The sequence below is a fragment of the Populus trichocarpa genome, chromosome 17 (assembly GCF_000002775.5).
Source record: "Populus trichocarpa isolate Nisqually-1 chromosome 17, P.trichocarpa_v4.1, whole genome shotgun sequence".
NCBI classification, from domain to species: Eukaryota; Viridiplantae; Streptophyta; class Magnoliopsida; order Malpighiales; family Salicaceae; genus Populus; species Populus trichocarpa.
This window is the reverse complement of record NC_037301.2, coordinates 3,475,745-3,496,177: the sequence shown is the minus strand read 5'-3', so window position 1 is coordinate 3,496,177 and position 20,433 is coordinate 3,475,745. Positions and strand designations below refer to the sequence as shown.

The following is a 20,433-nucleotide window of genomic DNA, read 5'->3' as shown; positions in this document are numbered from 1 at the left end:
TCTCTCACTTCCTCTCCCTCTCTCAATGGCTGCTGAAACAGCTTCCCTTCTGCCCTCCCAAGCATTTCCTAGTCAACCTACCAAGATAACAAGCATCAAAACGTTAGCTGAATCTCCTGGTCTCACCTCCATCCCCGCCACTTACACCTTCACTCCTGATCTCCATGACCACGTAACTTGTGTCCCAGAAGGCTCCATTCCTGTCATAGATTACTCTCTTCTTATTTCAGGCACTCCCGATCAACGGTCTAAAATAGTTCATGAACTTGGCAGAGCCTGTCAGGACTGGGGCTTCTTCATGGTATATCTCATCTCTTTTCATGTAGCAAGTAAAGCTCTTCATGTTATAGAAATTTGATCTTTGATGGCTTGACGTGTTGTCGAATGACTCTCTCAGCAACTTTGAGGACTGAACTAGTTGACAAGTGCATGCCATGCTCTGTATTTTGTAAAAAAATACAAGTAAAAGAAAAACATAGCAAGAGAACTAGGTTGTTTTTCTTTGATTTATAACGTAAAAGAAACTTTCAGCCTTCATATTTCTTAATTATTAGGTGATCAATCATGGGGTGCCGGAGAACCTTCTCAGCTCGATACTTGATGGGTGTAAAGGTTTTTTTGATCTGCCAGAAGAGGAGAAGCAAGAGTTTAAAGGGAACCATGTATTGGACCCAATAAGGTCTGGCACCAGCTTCAATGTTTCAGTGGAAAAGGCTTTCTATTGGAGGGATTTTCTCAAGGTCTTTGTACATCCTGTGTTCTACTCACCTACCAAACCTGCTGGCCTCAGGTAAATAAAACGATCATCACCCCCTTCATTAGTAGCTTTTAGTTCTAATGCGTGTTCCTTTCAAGTGAATTCAAAGGTGAAAAGATATTCCTTTTTTTTTTAGATAAGACAGAATCTTGTGAGAAAATTCAAGATTAAAGTAGAGGGATCTTAATCTTATAGAATTTTAAGTTTTTGGTTGGATCTTTTTTTATGCAGTGAGATTTCATTAGAGTACTCCCAAAGAGTTAGAGAAGTAGCAAGGGGGTTACTGAAAGGAATATCAGAAAGTTTGGGATTGGAAGGAAGCTACATAGACAAGGCACTGAATTTGGAACAGGGGAAACAAATATTTATTGCAAACTTGTATCCAACTTGTCCACAGCCAGAGCTTGCAATGGGCATGCCCCCTCATTCAGATCATGGATTTTTGACACTCCTAATCCAAAATGGAATTGGTGGCCTTCAAATTCAGCACAAAGGGAAGTGGGTCGATGTCGGTGCCCTCCCCAACTCCTTCCTGGTTAACACTGGAGATCACCTCGAGGTGCATTCTGACTTCCTGGTCATGTTATCCTTTATCACAATTAGGCTTGGAGTCGATCCAAGATTCCTAAGGCTTAATAATTCTGTTAAAAATGCGAAGTTCTTGTTTTTTTGTTACTAGATTTTGAGCAATGGAAGGTACAAGAGTGTTCTGCACCGAGCAATGGTGAACAGGAAGGCTACAAGGATATCCATAGCTATGGCACATGGACCATCACTAGACTCAGTCGTTAGCCCAGCACCAGAGTTATTAGTGAGCAGTATAGGCAATGAGCCAGCAGCATACGTTGGCATGAAATACAAAGACTACCTGGAACTTCAGCAAAGCAACAAGCTGGATGGGAAATCTTGCTTGGATCGAGTTCGAATTCCAGCAGTTTAGCTACTGCTTCTGTGTGTGTACCAAGCCATGAAAGTAATAATGATACTTCTGTGATTTCATGAATGCGAAAATGAATGGATAAAGAATGTGATTGTAATCAAAATAAAGACTTCTTGTAAAATATAAGAAGTGGGTCGGTCTTAAGGTCTTAAGACCATCTCACTCTTGCTTGTTATGTAGACAGTGGAGCTCAGGAAAGCAAAATATTATGTGCTTCGTGTCTGCAGTGCCCTCTTATAGCTATGTTTCTTCCCGCAGTTGGTTTGCGTTGTTCCATGCATGCTATTACACTGGCTGCCCTGCTGCAAATGACAGGGACTTTAGCTGTTGTTTGTTATCCACCGAGAGAAATTTCATGTCAAAAAAAGGACTTTCTCTTGTTTTATCTCTCTGGGGCATCATTTCTTACCTCTAGGGAGCTCTCCAGAAGAACAAAAGCAGGAAACAAGCTTCAGGTCGAATAGGTCCTTTTAGTGTAGTTATATCCAGGAAGAATCTGATCATTGTAAAAACAGAAAGAACCAAACTTTTCTCTGAATCAAGATCCAATGTCCATGGAGTTCATACACTGAATCATGTCCTGCAATTCATGATTGATTGAACTCAAAATTATCATAGTATGTTTTGTTTTTGCTTCTCTCTCTTATTGTTACTATCCCAATTCATGACAAACTAGTTTTCACTATCAGCGCATGGTGCATGTACATTTTCAGGCTGCCAAGGTTGTGCATGTAAAAAAAACCTCTGATAACAAAGCAATTCCATCAGCCTAAGGTTGGCAGGAACTCTGATAACAAAGCAACTCTTCGAGAAGCTCTGATAACGTGGCTGACAGAAATTATACATACAATAGAAGTAACATCTACGTTATTTACGTTATTGTTACGGGATACAAAAAAAAAAAAAACAAATAAAAAAAAATATAAAAAAATATTTTTTATTCTAATTTTTTTAATTTATATTAAGTGTTGAAATTAATTAATAAAATTATAATAATCATAGTTATAAAATCTAAACTGACATGACAGGTTGACCAGGGACCTTGACCGGTCCAAGTTTAAAAAAATAGAGGAATGATTGACTCGATCTGATCTGGTAAAAACCTGGATCGATCTGGGATAAAACATGGGTCAAAAACATATTTACTTTTTTAAAAAAAAATTATAATGAAAACAAGGTTACTTTGATTATTATTATTTTTTTAAAAAGAAGATTTTGGGTCAATCTAGGTTGTTCTCTTGGCCCCGGACCTTGTCTTGGTTCAACTCCCAGATTGAGTTTTAAAATTATTTAAACAATCACTTTTATCTATGCATTGACACGAGTCAACCTTGTTTGACCCTTCCAACTCGTGACCTAGAACTTGCCCCGAGTCAATTTTCAAGTTGGATTTTAAAACTACGATAATAACTATTTTTATTCTTATATTGACCTAGTCAACACGAGTTAACTCTCTAGATTCGTGACCCAGGCTTTGCCCTGGGTCAGCCCCTAGTCGGATTTTAAAATTATAATAATAATCACTTTTATTTTTATGTTGATCCAAATCAATCCAAGATGACCCTCCTAACCCGTGATCCAGGTCTTGCTCCGAATCGACCTCCAAGTTAAGTTTTAAAACTATGATAATAATCATTTTGATCTGTACATATCTTAGATTGATAATTTTAGAATTGAGAGTTTTTTACAATAATATTTTATGAATAAAAAACAAAAAACATTGTCTTAGAAGATATGCCTTTTTATATCTCATGTTTTGGAAGTATAGAAACTCACTCCAAAATTATCAAGGAAAAAATTTATTTTTATATTTTTATCTCTTCAACTAAACATATTTTTGTCTATTTTATCACAAGATAATAATTAAATGCTACCTAAAATTTTCAATGTGTTTTTCAACATAAAAAAATAAAGTATAAATTGAAAAGCCAATACAAGTATCTAACTAAATAAATTGATAATAATTTGTGTAAATAAATGAGAAAAAATCATTGACAATAACCAAAAAAGAAAGTGAGAAAATTAAGAGATGAATGTAGATCAAGGTATTCAATCACACAAAATAAGACATTCACTTGATTGTTTACTTAATTAATAAAAGATATATCCACATCCTAAAAAACTCACGACCTAAAAAATAAACACAAATGAAAATGACTGAATACACTCATGTCCTATTTAAAACACAAAAAAAAATTTATTTTGAAATTTATTAAAACACAAAAAAAAATGCAAGGGCAAACAAACCAACAATGTTATTTAAAATGAATATTTTATATTTTGAAAAAAAAACTTTATTTGTATAAATAAAAAAAATTACAAATGAATTAGAATAATATCTTGAAAAATCAAACACAAATAAAACGATTCTAAAAAAACCCTTATATTAAAAATGGCATGCAAAACCCGTGACCTGGATCATGGGATCGGGATAAACTCATAGAAAAGAAATTGAAGATAATCACCATATCAATATTTTTATAAAAAAACTACAAAACAATAAGATCATATGAAGCCGAATCCCCAACAAATTAAATGTTCAAAAGATGATTACATGAAAAAAAAAGCATCTAACAAAAATGAGGGTGAAAAAAAAAACAATTAGGGTGAAATAAAAGTTTGATCTAACATGTGCTCCGTAGTGAGTTCTAATTGAGTTTTAAAAGAAAAACACTTGAGTATAAAGACTATTTTGATATGTTTTTTTTTACATAAAAAGAATCATAAAGTGAAAATAAAAAAGTTTATCCGAACATCTAATAATAATCTATGCAAATAAATAAATAAAATCGTTAATAATAACTAAAAGAGAAAGTAGAAAAATTAAAAGATGAATATAGATCAAGATAATTTACTTGTTTATATCCATTGAACTTGTTTATTAAAAGCAATCAAAGATAATAAAAATAAAAAAAACATATGAAACTGAGTTAATAAAATAAAAAGGAGAAAAATATCCATTCCTGGACATATTTGATATATTATTTCAAAATAACTATTTTTTTACAAAACAAAACTTATTTGTATAAAATAAATTAAAAACAATAGAATAAAAAATCTCCAAAAATTAATTAAAAAAAAACATTATTCAATAAAGACTTGCAAAACCCGTGGTCTAAGTAATGAGATTAAGACAAATTGATTGAATATAAATTAAAGATAACCATAAAACCTTTTTTTCAAAAACAAATAATGTAGAATGATAAAATTATAAAAGAAAATGAGAGAAAAAAGGATTTCTAATCACATTAACACTTAAAACTTGTGACCTGTATGATTAAATCGAAAGCATGAAAAATAGGAAAATGACAAAACCTAATCTCGAACAAATCAAACACCAAAGGATGTAATCGAGAAAAAAATCGATTACATAAAAAAAATCAAGAGAATAAGGGTAAAAACTGAAATTAAAAAAAAATGAGGGCATCTAAAAAAATTAAATTGGAGGGTTAAATTGAAAAAAAACTTCAACAAAAAAAAAATAAAAAGAATGAGAGCTAAATTAAAAAAAAAAACATAAATGTTAATTGAAGGACAAAATTGAAAACCAATAAAACTCCAACAAAAGAGCCAAGGGTCAAAATAAGAAAAAAAAAAGGATTGAATTGAAAAAAAAAATATAATAAATTGTAATTTAAGGACTGAATTGAAATTATAAAAAACTTTTATAAAAGGGCCAAAAACAACATTAAGTCGTCTAAAATATAAAGATTGGAATTGAAAAAGGAAGAAAAAGAAAGGAGGACAAACATGTACTTACTCTAGGAGATAGAGACAAGAAGGAAGAAAAAAAAGAAATGCTAACCAACGATAAAATGTCAATCAACCACCATCACACACTATACCAGGAGAAAGGGGACACAGTGGCGCTTCTAAAGACAGTAGAAGACTTCGCACGCGCCACCTAAAGAGCGTGGACGACACCAACGCGATATCGCATAACCACACGTGCTAGCACCTTTTCAAATTAAAAAAATAAAACAAAAATCAATGGAAAATTATTAAAACGCCACTCATTAACCTGGAAATAACAAATAAACAAATGTGGAAGTATTAAAACACCCCTCAATGCATAAATGACCTTTTGTCTTTTCTAAGGGTAAATGCATATTTTTTCTATAACTTAAGAAGCGAAAACCCTAAAATACCCTTGGCAACAGCTCAATAATTTTTTACCTTCAGGGTAAAGAAGTTTCTTTTTGCTATTCAAAAGATTGTAAGATGTAAAAAAAGCTATTGGTCAACAAGTTTAATAGTTTTTTTATTGTACAATTAAAATTAAAAAGACTAACATATTCCCGTTCAATCCTTTAATTACTAATAAGCATATAAAAAAGATCAAATATCCTTAAATCAAAGACTTCTATTTTTTTCAATCATAGGGCAGAATAAGAATGTTACTTTCTATGAAAAGAAAAAAACACCCCCACCCCAAGCCTTTGAAAATGAGAAAATCCACGGTCCACAGTAGATTGTGTCTTAATCTACAATGAACACGTACAATAGTTTTCCCATGTTATTTAGAGTATTCAATAATAATATAATTGTTTGATGTAAAAGAAAAGACATGTTACACTGGATCTTGTCCATGTTACAGTATTAAGAAGAGTCATCCTATTAAACGAAATTAACTTCAAATATTAACTCATTCGTGACTTAAGTCATGAGATAGGTTAGAAATCAGACCGAAATAAATCATAAAGTCTAATTTTTAATTGAGCCAATATTGAAAAATGAAATTAAAAAAAAAATTCAATTAGAAAAAGAAAAAAAAATCATGTTAATTAGTCAAACATATGGTGGTGGTCATAAGTATAAATATTCTCATAAAAAATAAATTGAGAAAATTATAAAGTTCAATCTACCCTAAAAAATATGATGAAATTGAAATTGTAAAGAAAAATATAGATTAAAAAAAATAGTATTATACGAGGAGAGGAAATAACTTAGAGTGGGAGAGGCTGTAAGCAAATTTTGAATGAATGACATGTAGTTTACAGAAAAGCAATTTAAACAAACAGGGAACTACATGTAGTTCACTTCAGTTGATATAAACGGCATGTCGGTTACGACTTCGCTACCTGGTTTCCTATTTTATCCTTGGTAATTACTCTCAATTCCCAGCACTACCACCTGCTAAAATTCCCGGCTTTCTTCTGCTGTAAAAAATCACAGCGCCTTCTGAAAAACTAATAAAGCACTAGCCTTTCGCCACGCAAAACTCTCTTCCTCACCTCAGTTTCTCCAAAATCACAACATTATACACAAGTAAGAACGAGAATCACTGTAACTCTTCTGGGTTTTCTATTTAAGACAGATTTTGCTTGTTGAATTTCAACATGTTTGTGTAAAGTTCGAGTCTTTGCAGATTTCTACAACATGCTTAAGTTTTATTAGGATTTTATGCTTTCAGGTTTGATGTTTCTCTCATGTGGGCTATTCATTTTCTGTCTAATTCTTCTTTGAACGAGCAAAGATATTTAGTGTTGGTAAGGCATGGCTGGAGTATCATCTTGGTTATATGAATTTTCCCCACAGAAAATGATTGTGTGCTTTAAAGTGTAGAAATTGTAGAAAAAATCTTGATGGGATTACTGAAATATCTGTTGTGTTTTGGTATTGAGTTCTTGCACTGTTGATGCATGAAACTTACATTGAGATGTTTATGGTGTCTGCATTATAGTTTAGTTGGCATTCACTTCATGATGATACCTGTTATTGATTCAAGTCCAATACTAGCACTTTGTTAGAATCTATCTATCAGCTCATAAGGAATTGCTTCAAGCAGTTTTCAGGATGTTGCTATAATATGTTTCTTGAATCCTTTGAACTGCCAATTGAATTGGTGACTCTTAGTAGTACATATGCTGGGAAATGTCAGGTTGGTATAACACCTATTACATGTCCTCTAGGAGTGTCAAATCCGCGTATATCAGCTCTCGAAGTATTGTGATTTTTCCTGTATTTTTGGATTGAAAACGGTCTATGCAGTTGAATAGCTTCTGTGGATATAAGTTTCTATTGCTGGAGCCTGGGAATTCAAAGATACGTTGATGATGGATATTGCAATATATGCAACCTGTAAAAATAGTTGGGACCAAATTTAGTAATTTTTGTATGGAAATCTTTTCACCTTGTCATGAGCGCACATGCTGCTAACTGTTAGGTCTAGTTTTTTAACGTTCATTCTTCTGTAGATTCTGAGTTTTATATGAGATTAGTTCCTTGGCTCCTATTTTTTTGCTACATGAAAGCTGCTTGTTTATGTTAGGTGCCATAGTGAAGGCTTTGACAAGGGATACGCAAAGAATTTTAGTTTAACATGATTTTATCGTTTATGGAATGGAAACACAACAAAAGGAGAATTGTTGCATGATTTCTGTGGGAACACAACCATGAACTGGTGGTTGATCACATCATTTTCTTCAAAATTGACCTTGAAAGAGTCAAGCAATCCCATCTATTAGTAGATTGAGTTGAAAGAACAGAATATATGATGAAATAATATATGATAGTTGCTAATGATGTGCATATCTTGTTCTATACCAGATAGCAGGAGAAGCAATTAAACCAGGGACAATGAAGGAAGAAGATGTGAATTGTTGCCAGATTCAGGAATGGTACCCAAAATTCAAGTCAGTATCCATTAAAACAATAATCCATGAACTTCCAGAATCTTTTGTCGAGTACCTTCTTTTAAAATATTTTATTTGTATTTTAAAAGTGTATTTGGCTTTAAAAATATTAAATTAATAAATTTTTGGTTTAACTAAGATTTAATTTATAGTTTATTTTATTAATTATAACACATATTATATTCATTATTTAAAATAAAAGGCTTTCATTTTTTTCTCAAACATATTTTTTATTTAAAATACTGTCATAACAATAGAAAAATAAATTTTGATTTTTGACTTATAGTTAAATACTAGATTATTGATTGGCATGCACTTCAACGTGAGTCAAATCAAGAAATATTTGAACATAAAAGAGAAGTTTTTTAGATGTTATTCTCTTGTTTTTTATTAGCAAGAAATTTTTTATTATTATAAATTCAAGATTAGAGATTTTTTTTTATCAAAACTCTATTTAACATTTATTAACATGTAGCATTTTAATTGTGAGCTCAAGATCTTTGTCTTTGTATTATTAGAACTTGCTTAACAACTTTTTAACATTAATTTTAAAAAAATAACAATATGATAATTATGATGTGAGTTTATTAAAAAAATTCGAACATCCAACACTCGTGCATTATCATGGAGAACTCTTTTGCGGTGTCATTGAACTCAGTTTAGCATGTCAATCTAAAAATCTCTCAACTCAGCTCTTTGCATCTCCTAAATTTTAAATTAAACTTTGTGAGGGTTAACTCTATGTGATTTGGTAGACTTGGTGGGTCTAAAGACGACTCAAACAATCCAATCAAAACCGGGTTGACTTAAAACTCAAGGTGCAATTGTTTTTTTAATATTGAGATAACGACATCTTGTATCGACTAAAGAAATCTAGGTTAACCTGTCAAATTTATCACTTGTTATGGATCTGGTTGGGTTTAATAATATTTTAAAACTAGTTTTTAAACCCTCACATGAAAGTCACCAAATAAATAAATAGAAAAAGAAAATTATTTATGATGAGTTCTAAAAAACACCTTTAAAACCTTAGTAAACTAATTTCTCAACCCAAAACGCCCTGAAATTAGTTCCAAAAAGAAAAACAATTGAAATTGAAATAAAAAATTCTTTCACGACTTTAATAAATTTTTTTCTAAAAATAAAAATAATTATTAAAATGTATATTTTTTAATTTTTTATGAAAAAAAAAGGACATACAAGAAAGAAAAGTTAAGCCTAAGTACTATGACTTCATTTTCTTAATATACAAGTCATAATTTTTTTTTCATTACAAACTGGAATTGGTAGATATTGAGAATTTTATGTATAAGTTACTTAATGAATAATAATCCTAAATTTTAATGGTACCAAAAATAATGTACTATAAATCATATATTATTACTAGTATTGCATTATTGTTTTATGATTAAATAACTTCACAATTAAAGGTATGTACGAAGAACTAAAAAATGTGGTAATTATAGATATGGCAAGTTAGATCCTTTAAAATATATTATATAAGAAAATATATATTTTAAAGTATAGACTTGAACCAATTTAAGATAAAACAAATTTCTCAAAACATAGCTTTAATTTGTTTTTAGTCCATTTTCATCTTATTATTATTTTGAAAAGAACATAAAAAATAATTATTTTAGAAGTTAAAATTATAGTTACTAAGACACATATTTGACAGGACATATTACCAACTCTACTAAAATAATTTGGGAGAATCCAACTCTTTCATTGTTCATATGGACAGAGCTACCTCTATTTCTTTATATATATTTTTTAAAAGTTCTATTATATATTTTTTCTTTTAATTGAATTTTTTTAGCATTTTTATTTTTATTTTTATTTCAATATTATATTGATTTTAAATTGATCTTTGTAATTTTTTTGTTTGTTTTTTATGGATTTATCTTAATCTCAAACAAACATTTTGTTATTCAATTGATATTCAATTTATGATAATTTATTTTTGTTATCTACTCTACTAGAACTATGAGGTGAACCCAACTCCTTCACTGTCCATATAAATAGTGAAGGAGCTGCCTTTATATATATATATATATATATATATATATATATATATATATATATATATATATATATATATATATATATTTCCCTTCAATTGAATTTATTTTTCTTTTAATTTTATTTTTTAATATTATGTTGATTTTGATTTGGTCTTTATAAATTATTTTGATTTGTTTTTTATAAGTTTATTATAGTCTCAAACAAACATCCAGATATGTAGTTGGTGTTTAATTTTATAAGCATTTATTTTTGTTATCATATTATTAAATTAAAAAAAGTTAAAAACAAAAAAAAACCTATAATATAAATATAACAAACTTTAAAAGATTTAATCTAATTTTACTTATTAAATATCTCACTCCATGAAAGAACAAAGAAATATCCACTTCTCTTCGTATTTGGGTTCAATGTATCGAGCAGCATCTTAATAATAATAAATAAATAAATAAGAGGTTTTTTATATCTTTACAATGCTTTAAATGTTTAGTATTAAGGTGTAAAGTATTTTTTAAAAAATATTTTTTATTTAAAAATATATTTAAATAATATTTTTTATTTTTTTATTTTTAATATTAGTATATTAAAATTATAAAAAAAAACTAAAAAAATCAATTTAATATTTTTAAAAAAACAAACACACTTTTGAAAAATACCTAAAGAGTTTATTTGTAAATGTGTTAGACGTTGCTTTTTAAAAAAAAATTTTCTTGAAAATATATTAAAATAATTTTTTTTATATATTAACATGTCAAAATAATAAAAAAACACTAAAAAATATTAATTTAAAACCCTTTAAAAAAATAAAAAAAAATTTAAAAAATATAATTTAACATTAAAAAAAACAGAAGATATTACTAATTATAAAAGTTCCTTTAGTCCACAACTGTGGGCCTCCACCATCTCTTAAACAAATTTGCAAATTACCAACTGTGGGACAACCTTGTCCTTGTCCTTGTCCACACTTGATGAAAGGACAGAGAAACAAAGCTTGAAAATTGCCAGTTGACATGAAGCCACCGGACAAGCAAGTCCTTTGTCCATATACAAAAATGATACTTATCATATTGCCTTAATTAGATGAGCGTGCATACCCACATCCAAATCATTCAGCTCTCTCTCACTTCTTATCCCTCTCTCAATGGCAGCTGAAACAGCTTCCCTTCTTCCCTCCCAAGCATTTCCTAGTCAACCTACCAAGATATCAAGCATCAAAACGTTAGCTGAATCTCCTGGTCTCACCTCCATCCCCGCCACTCACACCTTCACTCCTGATCTCCATGACCAGGTAATTTGTGTCCCAGAAGGATCCATTCCTGTCATAGATTACTCTCTTCTTATTTCAGGCACTCCCGATCAACGGTCTAAAACAGTTCATGAACTTGGCAGAGCCTGTCAGGACTGGGGCTTCTTCATGGTATATCTCATCTCTTTTCATGTAGCAAGTAAAGCTCTTCATGTTATAGAAATTTGATCTTTGATGGCTTGACGTGATGTCGAATGACTCTCTCAGCAACTTTGAGGACTGAACTAGTTGACAAGTGCATGCCATGCTCTGTATTTTGTTACACATATTCATTTGTAAAAAACTTTAAACAAACTATTAAATATAAGTAAAAGTTATTAGATATATAACTGGGGAATGCAAATGCGAAAAACAGAGCAAGAGAACTAGGTATTTTTCTTTGATTTATAACGTAAAAGAAACTTCCATCCTTCATATTTCTTAATTATTAGGTGATCAATCATGGGGTGCCAGAGAACCTTCTCAGCTCGATACTGGATGGGTGTAAAGGTTTTTTTGATCTGCCAGAAGAGGAGAAGCAAGAGTTTAAAGGGAACCATGTATTGGACCCAATAAGGTCTGGCACCAGCTGTAATGTTTCAGTGGAAAAGGCTTTCTATTGGAGGGATTTTCTTAAGTTCTTTGTACATCCTGTGTTCTACTCACCTACCAAACCTGCTGGCCTCAGGTAAATAAAACGATCATTACCCCCTTCATTAGTAGCTTTTAGTTCTAATGCGTGTTCCGTTCAAGTGAATTCAAAGGTGAAAAGATATTCTTTTTCTTTTGAGATAAGACAGAATCTTGTGAGAAAAATCATGATTAAAGTAGAGGAATCTTAAGCTTATAGAATTTCAAGTTTTTGGTTGGATCTTTTTTTATGTAGTGAGATTTCATTAGAGTACTCCCAAAGAGTTAGAGAAGTAGCAAGGGGGTTACTGAAAGGAATATCCGAAAGTTTGGGATTGGAAGGAAGCTATATAGACAAGGCACTGAATTTGGAACAGGGGAAACAAATATTTGTTGCAAACTTGTATCCAACTTGTCCACAGCCAGAGCTTGCAATGGGCTTGCCCCCTCATTCAGATCATGGCTTGTTGACACTTCTAATCTACAATGGAATTGGTGGCCTTCAAATTCAACACGAAGGGAAGTGGGTCAATGTCTGTGCCCTCCCCAACTCCTTCCTGGTTAACACTGGAGATCACCTTGAGGTGCATTCTGACTTCCTGGTCATGTTATCCTTTTTTACAGTTAGGCTTGGAGTCGATCCAAGATTCCTAAGGCTTAATAATCCTGTTAAAAATGTGAAGTTCGTGTTTTTTTGTTACTAGATTTTGAGCAATGGAAGGTACAAGAGTGTTCTGCACCGAGCAATGGTGAACAGCAAGGCTACAAGGATATCCATAGCTATGATACATGGACCATCACTAGACTCAGTCGTTAGCCCAGCAACAGAGTTATTAGTGAGCAGTAAAGGCAATGAACCAGCAGCATACGTTGGCATGAAATACAAAGACTACCTGGAACTTCAGCAAAGCAACAAGCTGGATGGGAAATCTTGCTTGGACCGAGTTCGATCCAGCAGTTTAGCTACTGCTTCTGTGTGTGTACCAAACCATGAAGGTAATAATGATACTTCTATGATTTCATGAATGCGAAAATGAATGGATGAAGAATGTGATTGTAATCAAAATAAAGACTTCTTGTAAAATATAAGAAGTGGGTCGGTCTTAAGGTCTTAAGACCATCTCACTCTTGCTTGTTATGTAGACAGTGGAGCTCAGGAAAGCAAAATATTATGTGCTTCTTGTTTGCAGTGCCCTCTTTTATAGCTATGTTTCTTCACGCAATTCGTTTGCGTTGTTCCATGCATGCTATTACACTGGCTGCCCTGCTGCAAATGACAGGGGCTTTAGCTGTTGTTTTCCACCGTGAGAAATTTCATGTCAAAAAAAGGACTTTCTCTTGTTTTATCTCCCTGAGGCATCATTTCTTACCTCTAGGGAGCTCTCCCGTCAGGTTGATGTGATACCCAGCTGACCCAAGATATGGACCTGAACTAATCTGAATTTAAAAACATAAAGGGAAAATTGATCTGACTTGATGGGGTAAAAATTTGGATCGATCTAAAATAAAATATGGATAAAAATATGTTGACTTTTTAAAATTATTTTTGTCAAAACAAAGTACTTTGATTACTATTATTTAAAAAAAAAGATTTTGGGTCAATTTAGGTTGTCCTCCTGGCTCGGGCATTGTCTTGGTTTAACTCTCAGATCGAGTTTTAAAATTATAATAATAATTACTATTATCTATACGTTAACACAAATGAACCTGGTTGACCCTCTCGACCCGTGATCCAAACTTCGTCTCGAGTAAACTCTCGAGTCGTGTTTTAAAACTATGATAATAATTTTTTTTATTCTTATATGAACCCGGTCAATTTGAGTTGACTCTTCAAATCTATGACCTAAGCTTTATCCTAGATCAACCCTGGGTCGGGTTTTAAAATTATAATAATAATAATTTTTATTCTTACTTTTACCTAAGTCAATCCAAGTTGACTCTCCCGAATTATGACCTAGACTTTGTTTCGTATTGACCCTCAAGTTAAGTTTTAAAACTATGATAATAATTATTTTTATCCATACATATCTTAGTTTGATAATTTTAGAATTGAAAGTTTTTTACAATGATATTTTATGAATAAAAAATATTATATTTGAAGACATGCCCTCTTTACACCTCCTGTTTTGGAAGTATAGAAACTCATTCTAAACTTATCAAGGAACAAATTTATTTTTATATCTCTATCTTTTTAACTAAAAATATTTTTGTTTCTTTTATCATGTGATAGTAATTAAATACTATCTAAAAGATAAAAATATATTTAGTTAGAGAGATGAAGAAAGACATAAAATAAATCTGTTAAAACAGTTTTGAAGTAAATTTTTGTTCTATGTCTCATACTCTTAGTGTTTGTCTCCCCTGTTATAGTAATCAGACACAACCTATCCAATTAAAATATTTGTACCAAAAGACAAAGTTCTAATTCGTTTCCACTCTGCATAGCACTCAAACTAGTCATTTAACTCGTGTTATGTCGTGGGTATTTTTCCAAAAAAATATTGGATATGTAGGTTGTTTTTTTTGTGTTTTTTAACATAAAACAATTAAAGTGTAAATTGAAAAGCCAATGCAAACATCTAATTAAATAAATCAATAATCATTTATGTAAATAAATGAGAAAAAAAATCATTGACAATAACCAAAAGAGAGATTGAGAAAATTAAGAGATAAATGCAGATTAAGATATTTAATCACACAAAATAAGACATTCACTCGATTATGTTGACTAAGTTTGTTTACTTAATCAATAAAAGATATATTCATATCCTAAAAAATTTATGACTTAAAAGATAAACACAAATAAAAATGATTGAATAAACTCACGTCTTATAAAAAATATGCAAGGCCAAATAAATCAATAATATTATTTAAAAATGAATATTTTTTATTTTTAAAAATAAACTTCCTTTGTATAAATAAAAAAAGAATTATAAATGAATTAGGATAATATCTTGAAAAATCAAACTCAAACAAAATAATTCTAAAAAAACCCTTATATTAAAAAATAACATGCAAAACTCGTGACTTAGATCATGAGATCAAAATAAACTCATAGAAAAGAAATTGAAAATAACCACCAAACCAATATTTTTTAAAAAAATAAAAACAATTGCAGAACGATAAGATCATATGAAACTGAATCTCTAATAAATCAAATGTTTAGAAAATGAATTCATGAAAAAAAAAGCATCTAAAAATATGAGAGCGAAAAAAAGCAATTAGAGAGAAATAAAAATTTGATCTGACCTGCGCTCTATAACGGGTTGTAATTTATTTTTAAGAAAAAAACTCGACTACAAAGACTATTTTGATATGTATTTTTACATAAAAAGAATTCTAAGTATAAATCAAAAAGTTTATCCAAACATCTAATAATAATCTATGCATATAAATAAAAAAATTCGTTAATAATAACTAAAAGAGAAAGCGAAAAAATTGATAGATGAATGTAGATTAAAATAATTTACTCGTTTGTGTCCACTAAACTTATTTATTAAAATCAACCAAAGATAATAGAAATAAAAACACATATGAAACTGAGTTAATAAAATAAAAGGAAAACAAAATATGCATGGATGAACATATTCAAAATATTATTTCAAAATAACTATTTTTTTTACAAAACAAAACTTATCTGCATACAATAAAATAAAAAAATCTTCATCCAAAAAAGACTTGTGAAACCTGTGGTATAAGTAATGAGATCGAGACAAATCAATTGAATAGAAATTGAAGCTAACTACAAATCTATTTTTTCAAAAACAAATAATGTAGAATGATAAAATCATAAAAGAAAATGAGGGAAAACTAATCATATTAACACTTAAAACATGTGACTCGTATGATTAAATCAAAAGCATGAAAAATAGAAAAATGATGAAATATAATCCCAAAAAATCAAACACCGAAGGGTGTGATCGGGGAAAACATCGACTACATAAAAAATATAATTAAAAAAATGAGGGTGAAAATTAAAATTAAAAAAACAAGGGCATCTAAAAAAATTAAATTGAAGAAAACAAAACTTCAACAAAAGGAAAAAAAATCAAAAGAATGAGGGAAAAATTATAAAAAAAAAAACATAAATGTTGATTAAAAGACAAAATTGAAAACCAACAAAACTCTAACAAAAAAGTCAATGATCAAAATGAGAAATCAAAAAAATAAGGATCAAATTGAAAAAAAAAATATATGACAAATTATAATTTAAAGACTGAATTGAAATCATAAATGTTTTTTGTAAAAGGACCAAGGATGAAAAATAGAAAAATGATGAAATATAATCCCGAAAAATCAAACACCAAAGGGTGTGATCAGGGAAAAAATCGACGACATAACAAATATAATTGAAAGAATGAGGGTGAAAATTAAAATTAAAAAAACAAGGGCATCTAAAAAAATTAAATTGAAGAAAAAAAAAACTTCAACAAAAGGAAAAGAAATCAAAAGAATGAGGGAAAAATAAAAAAAATAAAAATGTTAATTGAAAGACAAAATTGAAAACCAACAAAACTCTAACAAAAGAGTCAATGATCAAAATGAGAAATCAAAAGAATAAAGATCAAATTAAAAAAAAATATATGACAAATTATAATTTAAAGACTGAATTGAAATCATAAATTTTTTTTGTAAAAGGATCAAGGATGAAAAATAGAAAAATGATGAAATATAATCCTGAAAAAACAAACACTGAAGGGTGTGAACGGGGAAAAAATCGACCACATAAAAAATATAATTAAAAGAATGAGGGTGAAAATTGAAATTAAAAAAACAAGGGCATCTAAAAAAATTAAATTGAAGAAAAAAAAACTTCAATAAAAGGAAAAAGAAATCAAAAGAATGAGGGAAAAATTAAAAAAAAAACATAAATGTTGATTGAAAGACAAAATTGAAAACCAGCAAAACTCTAACAAAAGAGTCAATGATCAAAATGAGAAATCAAAAAAATAAGGATCAAATTAAAAAAAAAAATATATGAAAAATTATAATTTAAAAATTGAATTGAAATCATAAAAAAAAAATTTGTAAAAGGATCAAGAATAAAATTAAGCCAACCAAAACATAAGGATTGGAATTGAAAAAAAAAAAGGACAAACATGTACTTACTCTGAGAGAGAGAGAACAAAAGGAAGAAGAAAAAAAAAACGCCGACCGATGATAAACCGCTCATCAACCACTGTCACACACTCCACCAGGAGAACGAGGATGTGGTGGCACTTCTAGGGACACGATGGAAGACCAAGTTTGAACAACAGGTGGCGTCGCATGCGTCGCCTAAAGAACACGAACACCACCAACGTGCTAATGCATAAACATATGCGCCAGCACCTTTTAAAAAAAAAAAAAAGGTCAATGGAAAATAACTAAAATGTTTCTCGTTAACCTGAAAATAACAAATAAATCAATATAAAAATACAAAAACACCCCTCAATGCATAAATGACCTTTTGTCTTTTATAAGGGTAAATACTTATTTTTTCTATAGCTTAAGAAGTGAAAACCCCAAAATGCTCTTAGCCAGCAACTCAATTATTTTCTAACCTTTAAGGTAAACAAGTATCTTTACTATTCAAAAGTTTGTAAAATATCAAAAAAATCCCTTGGTTAACAAGTTTATTTTTTTTTTTATCTTAAGGTACAATAGTTTTTTTTTACTGTACAATTAAAATTAAAAAAGATTAATATACATCCGTTCAATCTTTTAATTACCAATAAGCATATAAAAAGACTAAAATATCTCTACATCAAAGGCTTTTAATTTTTTGGTAAAATGATAATGTAAAAGATAAAAATACTCCTAATCCAAGTCTTCATAAACGAGAAAATCCACAGTCCAAGTAGAGACGAGTGTGTTTGGTATTGTGATAATTTTTGTGGTTGTGATTTGAAAAAAGTTATTTTACAAAAAGTACTTTTGATTGAGGTTGGTTTGATATTTATATATATTTGATTAAAACTGTGGTTGAAATTGAGGTTGAATAAAAAGTAGTTTAATTGGTTAAAAGAATGCTTTTGAAATTGAGGATATAAAGTAATTAAAATATATATATATATATATATATATATATTAATATTGATGATTTTTAATTTAAATATTATAGATTTAACTATTGCTATTACATCATGAAATAAATAATACTTATATCAAGTATGTTTTATTGTTTCATTAAACTATCTACAATTTCATCACGTACGAAATCCATCCGACAAGGACTATAATTTTTCGAATAAAACACAATTAAAAATAAAATAAAAATTAATTTTTTTTTTAACTGGATCAGATCCGGTTTAATATGTTTAGTTTTGAATCAGACCCGGCCGGCCGGAACAGTAGATAGCCACTGTATAACATTTTTTTGTTTCATTGACTTCCAGTAATGCCATTGCCCATCGGGCACATATTTTTGACGTGATAGCAAGAGATTTGTAGCTCAACCACATCTAAGACGACACGTTCTCCTCTTGTTTTGGTTTTAGACCATGCAGCTGGTTCTGTTCTGGTATATAGCGGGTGTAGTTTTCGCATCTCATTTAGAGTTTTCTGTAATAATATAATTGTTTGATGTAAAAGCAGAGACTTGTCACACTGGATCTTGTCCAATTTACAGTATTATGAAGAGTCATCCTACCAAACAAAATTAACTTCAAAGATTAATACTTGATGAAGACCTATATTTTTCTTTTCATCCTTGTTTTTCCATTTCTCCAAATGGGGTTTTTGGGCTGTTCTTTGCTCTTCAGGTGTCATTTGATGTTGAGGTAGTGACTGTCAGGCAGCCTAGGAAATCCTGATTTGCCCATTTTTAAGTTCAACAGAGGTAACTCTATAGTAAGTCATGTATTAAAATAAAAGTTTAATATTGAGTGATGGCGGCCTTGTAGGTGTTCATTCTCCATTTAGGTTACTGCAATCGATAAGAGTGTTAGGGAGCTGCAAAATAAAGGTCCATTGTCTCTTCAAAGAATTTTAACCTGTCAATTGCAGCTAAGTTAGATTTCAAACCTCATAATCCTGTTTAGAATATTTTTCCAATATCATTTTCTCGGAGTCCCATTTTATGATTTGCAGTGATTGTTAAGGCCTAAAGAGTGGGCACACAGAGATGGAGAATAGCAGTAGTAGTAACCCAACATTAGCAGGAGCAGAGAAAATGAATGAAGTCCTGAAGAAATCCCTACTCATATTGAATGGTGCATTGCTGGCCCTCGGAAACTGCGGCGGCCCTCTTATCCAGCGGCTATAGTTTCTTAAAGGGTGGCAAGAGACAAGAGTGTTTGGATATCAAGCTTTCTGCAAACTGTTGGTTGGCCATTTGTCCTATTTCCTCTCATTGTTTCATACATGTTTCGCCGAAGCAAGGAGGGTGCTACGACCAAGCTCTTCTATGTAAGCCCTAGGCTCTTCCTAGCTTCTGCTGTTCTCGGTGTTCATACTGGCCTTGGATGATTTCTTTTCCGCCTATGGTGTTTCTCTCCTTCCTGTTTCCACTTCTGCTTTTATAATTGCCACCCAGTTAGCTTATACTGCTGATTTTTGCTTTTGTTTTGGTCGAGCAAAAGTTCCCATCTTTTACCATCAATGCAATTTTCTTGTTGACCATTGGAGCTGTCATACTAGTTCTTCACACAAGTTCCGATCGCCCTGCTCATGAAACCAACAAGCAGTACTTCTTGGGAGTTTTCATGACTCTTGGAACTGCAGCACTTTATGGGTTTGTGCTACCAGTAATTGAGCTGACATACAAAAAAGCTAAGCAAACCATCACCTATACTTTGGTTGTGGAGATTCAGATGGTTATGTCTTTCTTCGCGACTGCATTCTGTGCTGCTGGGATGTTTGTACACTAGGACTTTCAGGCCAGTCTCTACGGCATACATGCTCTTACACGCACACATAATAATTAGTTGCTTATTAATGCAGGCAATCCAATCCTTCGGAGAGTGTCTTTTACTTTTTAATGCAGGAAATTCCAAAGGAGGCAAGTGCATGTGAACTTGGGCAAGAAAAATATCACGTGGCGATTATTTTTAGTGCAATCTTGTGGCAATGCTTCTTCATGGGAGCCATTGGTGTGACTTTCTACGGCTCCTCATTGCTTTCTGGTATTATAATTGCCACCCTGCTGCCAGTGACAGATTCTCTAGCTGTGCTGTTCTACCAT

The 20,433-nt window shown here is 30.7% G+C and overlaps 3 protein-coding genes across 7 annotated transcripts in view; all 3 read left to right on the top strand.

Moving 5' to 3' along the window:
• Positions 1-25: 25 nt before the first annotated feature.
• On the top strand, positions 26-13,458 carry LOC112324703 (2-oxoglutarate-dependent dioxygenase 19). Of its 2 annotated transcripts, XM_052448277.1 has the most exons (5): positions 26-301; positions 555-790; positions 989-1,316; positions 1,437-1,730; positions 13,266-13,458. In XM_052448277.1, the coding sequence occupies exons 1-4, from the start codon at positions 26-28 to the stop codon at positions 1,695-1,697; spliced, it is 1,101 nt and encodes a 366-aa protein (XP_052304237.1). In that variant the 3' UTR covers positions 1,698-1,730; positions 13,266-13,458. The 2 variants fall into 2 exon arrangements, with proteins under 2 accessions (XP_052304237.1, XP_024444592.2); XM_024588824.2 differs by lacking the exon at positions 13,266-13,458 and having other exon boundaries at positions 1,437-1,923.
• The window catches only part of LOC18107053 (uncharacterized), a 25,544-nt gene continuing 13,363 nt past the window's right edge, over positions 8,253-20,433 (top strand). The window contains exon 1 of the mRNA XM_052448276.1: positions 8,253-8,387. Within this exon, the coding sequence (XP_052304236.1) occupies positions 8,277-8,387 (111 nt within the window). The 5' untranslated portion in view covers positions 8,253-8,276. The remainder of the gene's footprint in view (positions 8,388-20,433) is intronic.
• Positions 8,270-20,433, top strand: part of LOC7496598 (2-oxoglutarate-dependent dioxygenase 19) — a 17,353-nt gene continuing 5,189 nt past the window's right edge. Inside the window, exons 1-6 of one of the 4 annotated variants that reach the window (XM_052448273.1) lie at positions 8,270-8,332; positions 11,503-11,642; positions 11,744-11,771; positions 12,092-12,327; positions 12,526-12,853; positions 12,974-13,458. In XM_052448273.1, the coding sequence (XP_052304233.1) occupies positions 11,635-11,642; positions 11,744-11,771; positions 12,092-12,327; positions 12,526-12,853; positions 12,974-13,294 (921 nt within the window). In that variant the 5' untranslated portion in view covers positions 8,270-8,332; positions 11,503-11,634 and the 3' untranslated portion in view covers positions 13,295-13,458. Of the gene's footprint in view, positions 8,333-11,418; positions 11,772-12,091; positions 12,328-12,525; positions 12,854-12,973; positions 13,459-20,433 lie in introns of those variants that run through there. The other 3 variants (XM_024588822.2, XM_052448271.1, XM_052448272.1) reach the window with 3 other exon arrangements.